We start from the raw sequence: 15,323 nt of genomic DNA on the forward strand, positions 1-15,323 counted from the left end.
TTGTCTTGTGAAAGAAAAATTTAATTGCTGTTGCAAAAAACATCTGTATGAAGTAGAAACTGGATTCAATAACATTAGTAGAGAATATGTTCTAGAAAGTGGAGGTAATTGGATGTAAAATTCTGGCAGCAATATAATAGAACAGTCCCAGATGGTTAGGCTGAGGCCAACACCTAATGAGGACGAAAGCCTTGTCTGTGGGGAATTTTGGACGATACCTGCAGAAATATTACACTGTGCATAAACCAAATTGAATTGTTTTCACAAGTGTTGTAAAGTTTCATACAGTAAAAGTTTTTTTCTACATGCACTTCAATTTCACAGCAAGAGTGGCATAGAATATCTAAACACAGAAGAGAGCATTCATGCAAGATATCTAACTCCTTGATATAATAATGCATACACTTCAAAATGATTACACTATCATTATCATTACATCTAGGGCTTTCTGCAACTACAAGGTGGTGGTTATGGAAAGCATGGCCCCCAGTATCATCATCTATAAAGCAGCCACCACCTTCTATGTGTGTTCTCTTTTTGCGTTTTTTCTTCATTTTCCTTAATCAACTCTGCTGTTGTTGCTGCTTCTTGGCAAAACTGGTAAAAACGAAATTGTAATCATTGAACATAGCACTCTGGCAATCAAGACGTTTAAAACCTTCAATCTTCTGGGGTGATGACAGCACTGTGCGACATTTAGAACTCTGGGGGGAAAATTGAAATAATCATCAGTGCCTCCAATCTGTAGGTATTTTGAAACAAAATAGTTATGCAATAAATATCCTTCTATCTTAATGATACTGGCATTTTATTTAGTTTACCTTTCTTCTAATGGGCTTGGGGGCGTGGAACATTTTATGGTCCCCCACTAGGCCTGTCAATAAGGAAAATAAACATGATGGGAGGAACCCATCAATTCGGCTGGATATAAAACAAGGACACACAGAAGTTAATGAAATACAAGCTTCTGATCTACTAGTAGTACCTCTGGATATCTGAGTGACTAAATATGTGTGCTATCTTAGAATACATCTTACAATAGGCCTCATTATCTTCATTTCCTTTTAAACATTTATTGTCAACAAGAAATCAAATTACCTGATTAACAAACAAGGTGGTCACAAATTTTCCTGGCTTGAAGACTTCCACAACTTTCCTGATCAGGTCATCATAAGAGGTCTGACTTAAGTTTGTTTCAAAGCTAACATAAGAAAATTCTGGTTCTGGAGTGATGTGAATAGTCCAATAAGTTCCCTTAGAGAAAACAGCTTTGCATTAGTAATGGAAAATATTTTAATATAATTATTGAAGCAAGATAGCAAGATGTAATTTACTTACATCCGATTTCATTCCATTCATTGAATACCCACAAGGATTGAACAGTGTGGCATCAATGACAGAACCTGGTATCAGGTCACAAATTCCACTCTCCTGGAAAAGACCAAAGACCAAATTAAACATAAGATTGAAAAATAAACAGAGAATGAGATAAATAAAAAATGCAGCATTAGAGCAGAACAATCTAGCAACAATTTTTATTAAAAATGCTTACACGAGTGACATCCTTTGCAGTAACACCATCTTTCATGTAGAACTGGTCCATAACTGCTGGGTCAAGCTCACTCATCAAAATTTCCAGGGTTTGATCTGGCTGACTTATTACCCGACTCTCTGGGAAATCCAGAGTATACAAGTACCTGTATGAAAGTAAAAAATAGTTCCTAAAAACAGCAAGTGGTAGTTTAAAATAAATCTTATATGGACAACAGCAAAAAAAAAAAAAAAAAAAAAAAACCCACAACATTTTATCAAACATACCAACAGTCAGAATTCATACGTCCCATACAATATGCTGCTCCATCTGTTGAGAGAAGAGAATGTAAATAAACCCATTTTAACATGATAGCTTATTATCACCTATCTAACAAGTGAGATTATATTATTTGCCACCTATAAGAAATTTCATCAAAAAGAGTAATTGAAGTAGATAGATTCCAAGATAGACAGGATTGCATACCCCATCACATCCTGTCCTTAAAAAAAGAAAGAAAATACCCCAAACACATTTTTTTCTGTCTTTGAACAAAGTACACTTTGACTAATGGTTGGTTTAAATAGTTAACTATGGCTTACCTTCCCCTTAAAACTCCTACAGAAAATGGAATTTGGTCACCAGTTATCTACTTTCCCAACTAAATACAAACAATAATCAGCCTTTACAAGCTATTTGCACTAAATACCTACCACTCTCTGATATAGCCTAGTAGTGTTTCCTATTAGATGTGATAGGTTACTAAGAAGATACATTCTCAGATCCCTTATTTTCTTTTTAATAATTATGCCTCTGGGGGACTATGTGAAGTTATCAAATTATCCTAGGTTTTCAGTCTCACTTAGCAAGTCAGGGTACTGGAATTAGGTAACTAATTAGGAAACAGGCATTCAATTCCATGATTTTCTTTCTTTTTTATTATAAGAGAGAAGAAAGTCTTGCTGTATTTGTATTTCCCAGGCTGATCTTGAACTCCTGGGCTAAAGTAATCTTCTTGCCTCAGTTTCCTTAGTGACTGAAATTACAGGCACATGCCAGTGTCAAAGCTTCCATGGTTTCCTTATTCTGCTGTTTCAACAGCACTGATTTGAGATGCAGTTATTTTTTACAAGAGCACACACACAATACAAAATTTGAAATAAGTTATCTACTAACTCATATCTGATATTTTTACTCTCTATAAGTTCTGCATATACATATATATTTTTGGTAGCAAGGATTTAACCCCAGGGCATTCAACCATTGAGCCATATCCCCAGCTCTTTTTTCTTATTTTTTTGAGAAAGGATCTCCCCTAAGTTGCTGAAGCTGGCTTTGAACTTGTGATCCTCCTCCCTCAGCCTTCCCAGTCACCAGGATTTCAGGAATGTACACCCACGTCTGACAAATTCTGCATATTTTCAATAATATAAGCTATTATAGAGGTCACCATTAGCTGTGTGTCAGGCAAGAGGATCCAAGTTTAAGGCCACTCTGATGACTTAGTGAGATCCTACCTCAGATTAAAAAACAAACAAACAAAAACCAACCAACCAACCAACACAACAACAACAAAAAAACCCCAAACACTATTGTACAGATAAAACATCCAAGTATGTTAAATTTCTAAGAAATAATGAAGAGTATGTATACAGGACTATATGTACATCCTCTCATATATATTAAAAGAAAAAAAATCTTTGAAAGGTTACACCCTCTAAGTTCAATAGGAAAAATGTTTAAATTCTATTTGAACTTACTTGGGAAAATTGCATTAAGAAATTCTATTTCTTCCTGGAAATTCCGGTGTGGGTATCCTTGATGAGAAGGCTTCATGAAATTCTTACGAGAATAAAAGAAGCTCTTGGGGGAAAAAAAGAGAGGACACAGATGGATACTAAGAACTTCTGAAACAATTCAACTATTTTGCAAATTAAAAGTCAGCAAAATTCACTCTTAAAAAAAAATATTTTCTTCAATGTACTTTTTGAAGCAACAAATTAGCTAATGAAGTGACACTAGTATAGTCTCTATTTTAAGCCTTAAATAATGTTTCTGAATACTTACTTGAATTGAGTCAAACCCACTGTAATCCCTAGCAAGCTTCAACAGGGGAACCAGTGCTTTCAGCAAGAGGGTGGTACCACATGTCTTCAAAATGAAACGTCTCTTGGAGACAAACATGCTACTCTCACTGTAGTTGAAAAAAGTCAAAGGATTATTATGAGATTTTTATGTACTACTGATTATTACTACATCATCATTTCTGATTTTTGGCTAGTACATTAAAATGTCAGTATTCAAAGGAAGCAAATAATGTACTACAGAAGAGAAGTCTTTCCTTCTGTTATTAAAACAACAACAAAACAGTTTAAGATTCTAGAATCTTCATTGAATTAGCTCATTATACATAGCCACCTTCCTCTTCTATTCATAAGTATCCTAGGAACACTAGCATCTAAGAATGAAAGATCTTTCTACATCTTTTTGGGATAGGATCCATTCTTGCTTTCTTCCCCACTTCCCCCCAATTTAATCTGGGCACTACTACTGAGCTATATTCCCTAGCCCTTTTTTGGTTTTATACTGAGAGAGGGTCTCTCCCCCTCTTTTTTGGTACTTAGGATTGAGCTCTGGCACTTGACCACTGAGCCACATGCTCAGCACCTCTCCCTTTTAAAAAATATTATTTTTTAGTTGTAGTTGTACACAATACCTTTATTTTTTTAATGTGATGCTGAGGATCAAAACCAGGGCCTCACACCCGCTAGGCGAGTGTTCTACCACTGAGCCCCAGGCCCAGCCCCCCAGCCCTTTTTGTATTTTATTTAGAGACAGGGTCTCATTGAGTTACTTAGCGCCTCACCATTTCTGAGACTAGCTTTGAACTCATAGTCCTCCTGCTTCAGCCTCCCATGACACTGGTATTACAGGCATATGCCACTGTGGCCAGCTTGAGACAGGGTCTCATTAAGTTGCTTTGGGCCTGGATAAGTTACTGAGGCTGGCCTTGAATTTGTGATCCTCCTATCTCCTTGCCCTGAGCCACTGAGATTACAGGCCCGTACCACTGTGCCTGGCTTGCTCATTCTCTCATCTGGCTCCAGATGGCTAACTATAAACAGCAGTCTAAAAACTGTCACTAGTATATGCCTAAATTATTTAAACTTATTTGCTAAATACATATCTTGCATTACTTATTCTCACATCCTATTTCTGCAACCATCCCAATATTTCTTTTTACTAGATAGATACAGAAAAGTATTCTGATAAATACCTGAATACTCCAAACATAAGTAGAGACCTTACATACATCACAATATAAACTAGTCAAACATAAGTAGAGACCTTACATACATCACAATATAAACTAGTCAAGATACTTATAATTACTGCAATGCAAAGATGGCAACCAGCTTGAAGAGCTATTAAGTTTCAAAATCTGCTTAGAAACACCAGGATTACTAACTTTATTTTATACCATAAAATTCTTACAACCATGGTGAAAATTATCATACAACTGAGACTGAGAGGAACAATGATATTTCACATAAATTTATGATTAGAACCGAAAATGGCTAGTTAACACCTGTTCTATAGGAACTTACCTGAGTACATAAGCTTCCTGCTTGTCAGTTTTTGTCACACTTATGATTGAACATTGCACATCCTTCAAAAGTATATCCCATTCAGATCTATTATTTAACAACAAAAAATACTATTAGTTAACAGTACTTGCCTATTCATAAATGCTCCCCCACTTGACCTATTCTTTATGACTACAAATCACTAAAAGAAAAATGAGCAAAAATGCGAATAAGCCACTTAGGAAATTCAAAGGCTCACAAACCAAGGAATTCACTAACTCATTATGGTTAAAGAAATTCAAGTTAAAATCTGATATTTTGTGAAACTCACATTAAAAAAAAATCATTAGCTGTTGATGAATCTTTATTTTATTTATTCATACGCAGTGCTGAGAATCCAACCCAGTGCCCTATACATGCTAGGCTAGCTAGTGTAATACCACTGAGCCACAACCCTAGCCCCGCAAACTCACATTTTTAAAAAGAGCATCATCTGGGTTAGGGTATAGCTCAGTGGTAGAGTGTTTGCCTGGAATGCATAAAGCCCTGGTTCCAATTGTCAGTACTAAAAATAAGCATGCCAGTTACGGTGGCATGTGCCTGTACCCCAGTTACTAACCCCAGTTACTTAGGAGGTTGAGGCAAGAGGATGGTAAATTTCAGCGAGCCTTGGCAATTTAGTGAGACCTTTGCCTCAAAAATAAAAAGGGATGGGGATACACAGCTCAGTGGTAGTACACTCCTGGGTTCAATCCCCAGGAAGACATATATACATATTTCATCAAATAAGCAGAGATTTAAAAATCTAAATGATGGAGCAATCTGGTACTCTTATACTATACTGTGTAGCTAGTATCTCTTGCCATCAAATTGACAGTCAAGGTTAGAAGCACTTGCATGTAATCCCCAGCCATCAGGGAGGTTGAGGCAGGAAGATCTAAAATTTGAGGCAACTTAGCAAGGACTTATCCCAAAATAAAAATAACAAAAAGGCTGGGTTGGAGCTCAGAGGCAGAATTTTAAAAAGTAAAATCTGCTTAAGTCTAACAGTAGACTTGAACTTCTTATTTGTAATTCAAAAGCTCACAATGTACAAGTTAAAGACCCACAGCAAGTATTCCAATTCTACAAAAAATATGCTTTAATGTAAAAAGTAATAATCAAGGGCTGAGGGAAATGGGGGAGGGAGAACAAACCAACCCAGACCTTAGGGATAGATACAACCTTCCCGCTTTGTGGCAATCTTTGAAATTACCTCTGGCTTGGTCTTTTTTTTTTTTGTAAGTGCCAATAGCAGATTTTATGAAAATATCATGCCATTTTACATAAAGTAACTTGAGAATCTGTAGACTTTAGTATTCTGGAGCATTCTAAAAATCAATGCCCATGGATACCAACAGATAACAATACCTTTTTATATTTAAAAAAAAGTGGGGGAAGGGGTGTAATTTAAACTTTTATTGAACAGGTACCTGATAAGTAAGTCTTCTGTCCTTCATAAACACTCCAAAATCCATTTTTATTTATGCCTCAAGGAAAAAAATTTGACATGCTACTTAAGTGTTGCTTTTCAGTCACAGTGACTAAGATCATTCAATCCATTACATTATTAATGAAGAACACCTGTTTCTTTGGGATCACTTATTATCATCTTAGGACCTATTAAAAAATATTTGGTACTGGGGATTTAACCCAGGGATGCTTTACCACTGAGCCACTCCTCCAGCCCTTTTTATTATTTACTTTGAGATACTAAGTTGCTCACTAAAGTTGCTGAGGCTGCCTTAGAACTTATGATCTTCCTGTCTGTCTTTCAAGTTGCTGGAATTACAGGTACCCTGCATCCTCATCTCCCCAAGTTTTATCTATCTATCTATCTATCTATCTATCTATCTATCTATCTATGTTGTAGATGAACACAATATCTTCATTTATTTTTTTTTCAATGTGGTGCCAGGGCCGGAACAGTGCCTAATGCATACTAGGCAAGCACTCTAGCAACTGAGCCACAATCCCAGCCTCCCAACTCCCCAATTTCTGATAACAAAAATTGCCTCTGAATATTACCAAAAGTCTCATGGATAACATATTACCCCCAGCTAAGAAACAATGATATGAAGAAGTGCTCTTTAAAAACAGAAAAAGTAATTCAAACCAGAAAGCATTTTATCCATATTTCTTTGTTTTATAAGCACCCAAGAATTGTGTATAATAATTTTCAATTACCAAATCAGTATCTTGTGGTCCTATATGAACACATTCCAAAATTATCATGCCTCTTCAATCAGCTTTGTAACTATTAGTATAATTTATTGAACCACTGTTTAAAATTTACAATACCAAGAATTTCCAAACATCATTGTAAAAACAGTTTATAATATAGTCTAATGATTCATTACAGTGGGTTTGTGAACAAAACAAGACACCTTCCACCATAACTAGTTTGATGACTGACATTCTAATCATAGATATATAATTTTGAAAATGTCAGGCTGGAGTCGTGGCTCAGTGGTAGAGTGCTTGCCTAGCATGCATAGGCACTGGGTTCGATCCTCAACACCACATAAATGTAAAATAAAGATATTGTGTCCACCTAAAACTAAAAAATAAATATTAAAAAAAAGAAAGAAAATGCCTCTGCCAATTGCAGAAAACACTTGTCTTTCCCATTATTTCTATGAACAGGACAGTGAAAACTCTTCCTCTAAAACAGGAGTCAGCAAACTTTCTGTAAAAAGCTAGAGAGTAAATTTTGCAAGGCAAAATTGACAGTCCATGTTTAAACTACTCAGCTCTGTCCTTATAGGGAGAAAACAGCCAAAGACATTATATAAATGAATGGTGTGGCTAGGTTCCAATAAAACTTTATTTACAAAAGCACACTTATTGTCCCAACAGAAACGTGATAAAGCAATGTGCTGAAATCTTCAATTTTTCTTAACCTTTCTTATGTTCACGTAAAGCAGCATTGTATTGACCTCTTTAGTTTTCTTTCACCTTTCTTGCTTCTTGATTATCCATCCAACTGTCTTACAGTGTTCAAAGCAATTACTTTCTTTCTCTTAAGAATGAAAAAACCTATCTGAACAGTATTATTAGATGAGAAATGATTTGACAAGTACTCCACCACTAAGCTACACTTGTTTTACTAACAATGAACAAGTAAAAGTGCATTCAGGTTTTGCCAAGATGGAAGTACATACATGGTCTTTTACTAAACTAAAAACCCTGGGACAGATCCAGGTGCAATCGCATGTGTTTTCGGTCACAGCTACTCAGGAAGCTGAGTCCTAAAACCTCAAAACAAAGCAACACAACCCTGGACAGAATGCAAGACTTCGAAGTAAAATGTTAACAGGTGAACTGAAGAAGAAAATCAAAATGCTACTGAAATCAGCAGTCCTGTTTTTTGCTTTCCTTCCCATTTGATGTATGTTGGACTGGTTTCAGGCATCCAGAAACCCTGAACTTACTTGGTGAAAACAAAAAGTTCCAAAACAGGCCTTTTAGTTCTGGTCTGCAAACAAGGGAGCCCTTTTGGATCAGATAATGTAGGGAAATCCCATCTTTTTTGGTTTGGCTCCCCCCTCCATTTTTTTCCTATCCTTGCACCCTTGAAGTCCTATAGTAGTTGTGGTAGCTACAACTATCAACTATAAGGGAGAACAATTTTAAAAATATATATTTTCAGTTGTAAATGGACCCAATACCTTTATTCATTTATGTGTATGTGGTGCTGAGGATGGAACCCAGTATCTCTCATGTGCTAGGCAAGTGCTCTATCACTGAGCTACAACCCCAGCCCAGGAGAATCTTTTTTAAAACAACTGTGGTCCCAAAAACAAAGAGCACCATTGAGATCCCTGTTACTTATCTCCTTCCTCCTCCTCCTTTCTCTACTTGGTCCCAGAAGAATACAGTCACAGGCAATGTACTGCAGAGTGGAGACACTAAAGCCACTTTTGGAGCCTGGAAAGAGCTGAATAAAGTGATCCCCAAAAAGTCCCCCCCGCCCAGGCTCAAACGAGGACCTTCCACATTTAAGTCAAATGTTCCACCACTTAGCTATTCCTCTGGCTCCCATAAAATTTTACATGAACACCCCTAGATTTCATTTCAACATGTGCTCCCTTAAAGACAAGTGGTTTTAAAAACACGATTAAATTTTTTTTTAAAATGATGAGGAATGCAATGAGAAGCATAGTTCTTCAATAGGAAGCTTTTCAGCTCCAAAACATTTACACTAAAACGTTTTTTGGCAATAGGCTGTAAATTCCTTCAGTGTAAATGACTAAAACTCCAACACTGTGCAATTATGTAGTTAAATAAGGCATGAGTTCAGAGAAGGTTAATGCTGAGGTGTGATTTACCACCTTTACTGAAAATTTTGTTTTATAGTTTACAAAATTTGCAAAGAATAGCAGGATATCCTACCAATTCTAAATGACACTTTCAACACAAGATTCTAGTTTTTATATTTTCATGAAACTAAAAGCACCTCTAACACTCCCAAAATTATTAAAACATTTATTCTCTTCACCTCCACTAGAATTTCCCAGCTAAACTCAACCTCCTTACCATGAACAGCAAGAAGGATTTTATAATCCTGAAAAAAAAATTAAACTGTTTTCTCATCAAAAATTTTCTAACAGACTTCTTCCTCAATATTTCCACCCTGCTCAAGTTGCCATTTCTTATAAAAAGGCTTGTTTGGTCCATAATTTTAGTGCAATGGCCCTAAGGCATTTTCTATATGGCCAGTGAATTTTATCCAACATTCTGAGCTATTTCCCCAGCTCTCTTCTTTGGTGCTACCGAACGAACCCAGTGTCTTGGCACACAGCAGGCAAGTGCTCTCCCATGTGCTACAATTACAATCCATACTTTTAAGATCTTAAAGATTAAACTTCAGGTTAACCCTAAGAAGTTGCCTCTCCCTTTAATATTTCAAATTCAAATACCATATGAAGTAAGTTTTTTTAAACCCACAGATCATCTGGATATGTCTAGCTGCTGCTCAACAAACGTTAATACTCTTTAACCCAACTATACCAGCTAAGCATTTCTTTTGTTAACAACAAACAAAAACCCCACATATCTCTTCTCATTTGAGAAATTTAGCACAAAAACTTCTCATTACTATGTAATTCTTTTGAATTACACTCAAGATGAATTACCCTATAAGAGGGTAAGAACTATTTAGGAAAAAAATAAATAAAATTCAGGAAGAAGTTTCCAGCTTGATTTGCCTTTAAAGCTGGGAAAGATACACAAATTTTGTTTCAAGCGCTTTCTATTCCCTTATCCACAAATCAATCCCAGGTGAACTAAAGATCTGATTATGCAAGGTAAAATAATAATCTTGAGGGGCGTGTCTTCCAGACTTTGGCATGTCTTACATACAATGCAAAATCAGCTAATTATTAAAGAGAAAATATCAATAGGCTTTTCTTCTTCTCAGAGATACCATACCAAAAAAAAAAAAAAAAGGGGAATACAGCAAGAAAAATATTTCTAATTTTTACAAATTGAAAAGTCAACCCAAAGGTAGGCTAAATAGACCTGATTGAACATTTCATAAATAGCAAAAAAAAAAAAGGACAGAAAAATAGCACTTGCTTAAGAAGGATGCTCAAGGCTCTGGGTTCAATCTCCAGTACCATGCTCATCAGTCAGAAATTTATCTCCAAAAGTCCCTCATGCTCCTTCGTAATACACCTCTCCCTTTACTCCATCCTCAAGCAAACATGGATCTGTCTTCTATCAGATGACTCTGCACTTTTTAGTGTTTAAAAATGTACTTTTGTCTAGCTTCTTTTAATCAGTGTTAATTACTTTTACATTATCATTCATGTTCTTGCATATCAGTGGCTCATTTTTAAATGTCTGGGTAGAATTCTACTGTACGGACATATAATAATTTGCTCACCCATTTGCCTGTTTTAATAGACATTTGCTTCCTGTTTGGGGTCTATTATAAACAAAGCTACCAAGAACATTCACGTAGAAGTCTTTGTATGGAGACATATTTGTTATCTTTGACTAGATGGATTCATGACAGATATTTAACTTTTAAAAAAAATCGCCAGATTTGGGGGTGGAGCTCAGTGGTGGAGAAAGTTCTAGCATGCAGCCAGAGTTCAACATGGGCTGTGTACCCTTTTCTATCCTGTCAGAGAATGATTGTCCCAGTCCTTCACATCTTGTCAAGTCATGTTATAAAAATAATGCTGACCACAAAATGATTTACATCCTGGGAAAATGTTGTGAAAAGGTTATAATCATTTCTTCCTTGGATATAATATTCCAGTGAAACCATCTGGGTCTAGTTTCCTTTGTAAGATGATTAATGACTACCTTCAGCGTATGTAATAACAATTATTAGGACTATTTTAGGTTTTTTAATCTACTTGTATCATTTTTGGAAAGGCATTTTTCTAGATAAATTTTCCATAATACCCTTATCTTTTTAATGTCTTAGGCATCTAAAAAAATGTTCCTTGGACACCTTAGCCTTCTCAATCTCTTAATCATTTCTATATTATTATGTTTAATATATTTCATAAATAGACTTGATTACTTTAACCCAGACTGTTAATCTTTTAGCAGTGACCTTTTGTCTATTCGCCTTTTAATGGACATTGAGGGCAGCAGGATGGGTCAAGGACAGGCAAGGACTTTCTGGTTTTCGATTTTTTAACCATTTAACAAACACAAAGCTATAAGAGTATTCTGTGGAAGGATGAATGTACAAAGCAGTCTAAAACTCTCCAGTGACTATTTTTCCTCTTTGAATAAAAGTAACTGCTGCACATCAAATTGCTAAGGCATCTTTCAAGTGTATCTTTTTTATTACAACTTGGTATCATGCTTTCTTCTCTAGCCTTGGTTGCTCTAAAAGAAGATTTTTGTCCTTAAGAAATCTAAAACAAAGGTAATGTTTTACTGTAGAAAACATTAACCTATTTAATCCTCACACTACCTCAAGGTATTCCATTATTGTCTCCATTTTAAAGATGAGGAAAGGATTCACACTATTTAATGCAGTTAGAATTCAAATCCAGAGGCCACTTCATTATGTATATTCTTCTGACAGATAATTCTTCTACGGGTTTTTCTGGGGCCTGCACCCCAACTCCTCAAAGACCAGTCTCCCTTCAAATGATTCCTCTCTTGCTAAGCGATATCTATTCATTATTTTTTGGATACTTTTCTACCTTAATAGCCCAACCAGTGCATCCTTAGCTTGACTGGCTACTAAAAAATGTTCCCACAAAGGCTACCAATAGATGTCTTAGTTACCACAGATATTTTTCAGTTATTACTTAATTCGCCTTATCTAAAGCATCCGATTTGTGGTAGATTTCCAACAGTAGTTCAACGAATGTTAAATGCCCACAATGGCACCAAGTTATGAAATCTTAAAAAAAAAAAAAAAAGCAAAACTCAGAATATTCTGTCTTTAAAGGCTTAACTTTTGCCATCATTTTGAGTTACACTGAAGCAGTAAAAGTATTTCAGATGTAGTAAGTACCATGTAAAAGTGGTTCTTAAACATTTAAAGAAAACGGGCTGCCTTGTAAAAAGCCTTTCTCCCTCTCCTTCACTCAGGAAACACTTTACTAAAAGAATCCAAGCACAAATTCTGGCATTTTTGCCTTAGAATGTGAAGAGAACAAAACTCTTCTCTCTATTAAGAACGTGTTACAAATTATTTAAGTCTTCAAATGTGAATAACTACACCAACATAACTTTTATTATTTTCGAGGCCTGTTCTTGCCAAGATTTTCTAGGTGATAATGCTGATGCCAATACTTTTTCCAAATGCCTATCATAAACAAGTTTTCCTACCTCTAAAAATAAGCTTCGCCGTGGTTATTTTGGAAAAAAGTAACCTCTTCCATACACACACACACACACACACATATTTTTAAAGTGTTTCTTTTGAACTGGGCCTGGCACATATGCCATGTTAGACATTATAAGAACCACACGAAGCTTGAAAAATAAGGCCCATGGCATTTTAGTAACCAAGAATTTTTCCCTTACAGTGGAAACGTTCAAGAACTGCGTTTCCCAGTGTGCCTTAAAGTCTCAGCAGCACGTGTCTGCCTGGATTCTCTTCTCCAGTTGCTTTTTGTCAAGGGACGGCTGCAAGCGCAGCCAACATTCCTAAAACGCCCATTGGCCCACACCCTGGGGCCAGGCTCTCGGAGGAGCCCAGGAGCTCATTGGTCGCCGCATCTCAATGAAGCGGGACACGCCGGTTTCTCCGCCACACCGCCACCCTGGCCTCTCTAACGCGCCGGGAAACCGCGGAGGGGCCTAGGAGGGCGACGGGTTGCTACTGGTGTGAACGCCGCCAGGAACAGGGCCCATGCATCCTCAACATCACCTGTGCATTTATCTGCGCTTCCATTTCCACAGCAAAACTACAAAAAGGGCACTACCGCGCGACCAGCTCAGCTCTCCCACACTTGAGCTCCGCGGTGCGAGTGGGGCCCCATTCCTTTCCTTAAGCTTAAGCATTAAAGGTATTACGTCCTGGGACAGACAAGCTTCTACCCCGCAAATGTAGACAGACCTCCCCACCCCTGCACCTCTCCTCAACCCTACTGCGGTCTCCCGTCTTCCTGCCGTCTCAGTAACAGGTTACACAACCCAAGGTCAAGAGACCAGGGGGCAACCCTTGGCGATTCCACGGCGTCTCCAGTGGCTTCCCCAACATTATCACAACCCACCCACTGCCCTGAAAACGCTCTGCCATAGAGCACGTTACGGCGGCGGTGGGGCCCAGCCTCTGCGACACGGCGGCTCCCGCCCAATCCCCGCCGCCCAAGCGCCACACGTTGTCCGCCGAGACCGCGGCGGGAGGCCTGCTCGCCAGCCCCTCCACCAAGGCCAGAGGGCCCCTTCCTCAAGGCGCCCAGGGAAAGAAGAAAAAAAAAAAGAGTCCCGCTCGCTCCCTCCGCCCCTACCCGAGGCGGGCACACCCGAATTAGCGCCTGAGCCAGCGCAGCCACACCTGCCCCAGGGAGCCCGCGCAGCCTCCCACCCAGGCGCCCGCCACCTTTCAGGGCCCGAACTGCGAACAACGGACAGGAGTGTGGAAGAGGCAGAGGCCGCAAAACTCGCTGCGCGGCGTCGCCCACCGCCCGCCGCCGCGGCCGGGGACTTTACCTGAGCACGCGGCCATGCCGGCCTCCTCCCCTCCCCCAGGGCAGTGCCTGCCGGGCAACGGGAGAAGCCGGTTCCCGCCTCGCGTGGACGCGCTGCTTCCCCCACAAGACTCCGCGCCCTCCACGGCGGTCGAAACGACCCCTGCTCGCGGCCTCGGCCCCACCTGAAGGCTGCGGATATCCGGCAGGGGCTAGGGTCTGGTGCTTTGAAAGCAGAGACGACCCTCGGGCCCGGATCTGCGGGAGAGCGCCACGGGCACCTACCTCGGGATAGTGCGAAGATCCCCAGATCCTTGGTTTGCGTCGGGTTGCTGCCGGGAGAACCAAACCTCCAGCAGCTTCTCGGTCCCTTCGAAAAAATGTGCAGCTTCCATCACCGTGAGACTGCGAACAACCAACAACCACAGAAAATCAACTAAATTAAATCTCTTCTCCCGCCGCTGCCGCCGCCGCTGCGGATTGTTTCAGCTGTTACTAAAGTTCAGGTTCCTTTTTTTGCTATAATTTTATATTAAATTTTTTAAAAAAAGGATTAATAAAATTTTCCCGGCTTTGTGTGTGTGAGCGAAAGTTGAATGTGAGTCTGTTGGAAATAGAGGCAGATACAGTTCAGTCTCTTGTAGTCCGCTGCTTTCCCGTTACAGAGAGTAGAGCGAGCGCTAGCTAATGTCGCCGGCCATACTGTGTAAGCGAGAGCGCTGCGTGAGTGCAGACCTTATATACGGCGGGTCTCCGAAAGGCCAGGAAATGACGCATAGACCCGCCCCTACGACTCACAGGAGCAGCTCGCTGTCACTCACTAGTGGCTGAGCCGCGGCTGGCTGGCGTTGGGCCGATAGGGAGCGCTGGGAACTACCAGCTGCGCTGCAGATGGAACTATCACAGTCCCCTGAGCCGGATCCTCCGCGGCGTTGTCCGACTGGGGACCAGGAACTGGGGTTGAATTCAGAGTGGGTGGGGAGAGCGGGAACGCAGTGAGCAAAGGCTGTCCAGCCCTGCATAAAACTTGTTAACAGAGAACATGGG

The 15,323-nt window shown here is 39.2% G+C and overlaps 1 protein-coding gene across 1 annotated transcript; it reads right to left on the bottom strand.

Moving 5' to 3' along the window:
• Amd1 (adenosylmethionine decarboxylase 1) lies at nucleotides 1-14,968 on the bottom strand. The gene is made up of 9 exons (XM_026389619.2): nucleotides 14,562-14,968; nucleotides 5,140-5,226; nucleotides 3,599-3,725; nucleotides 3,292-3,394; nucleotides 1,819-1,861; nucleotides 1,553-1,697; nucleotides 1,339-1,431; nucleotides 1,099-1,254; nucleotides 1-704 (listed from the first exon to the last, which is right to left on the bottom strand). The coding sequence occupies exons 1-9, from the start codon at nucleotides 14,669-14,671 to the stop codon at nucleotides 564-566; spliced, it is 1,005 nt and encodes a 334-aa protein (XP_026245404.1). The 5' UTR covers nucleotides 14,672-14,968; the 3' UTR covers nucleotides 1-563.
• Nucleotides 14,969-15,323: the final 355 nt, after the last annotated feature.

This window comes from Urocitellus parryii, chromosome 8 (assembly GCF_045843805.1).
Source record: "Urocitellus parryii isolate mUroPar1 chromosome 8, mUroPar1.hap1, whole genome shotgun sequence".
NCBI classification, from domain to species: domain Eukaryota; kingdom Metazoa; phylum Chordata; class Mammalia; order Rodentia; family Sciuridae; genus Urocitellus; species Urocitellus parryii.

Excerpts from the sequence above, each read along its gene's own strand:
- Amd1 (XM_026389619.2), bottom strand. The coding sequence starts at position 14,671 with ATGGAAGCTGCACATTTTTTCGAAGGGACCGAGAAGCTGCTGGAGGTT. Across the intron at positions 5,227-14,561 it reads GATCTTCGCACTATCCCGAG|ATCTGAATGGGATATACTTT; the intron begins GTAGGTGCCCGT and ends GTTAAATAATAG. Across the intron at positions 3,726-5,139 it reads CAGGAAGCTTATGTACTCAG|TGAGAGTAGCATGTTTGTCT; the intron begins GTAAGTTCCTAT and ends TTTCAACTACAG.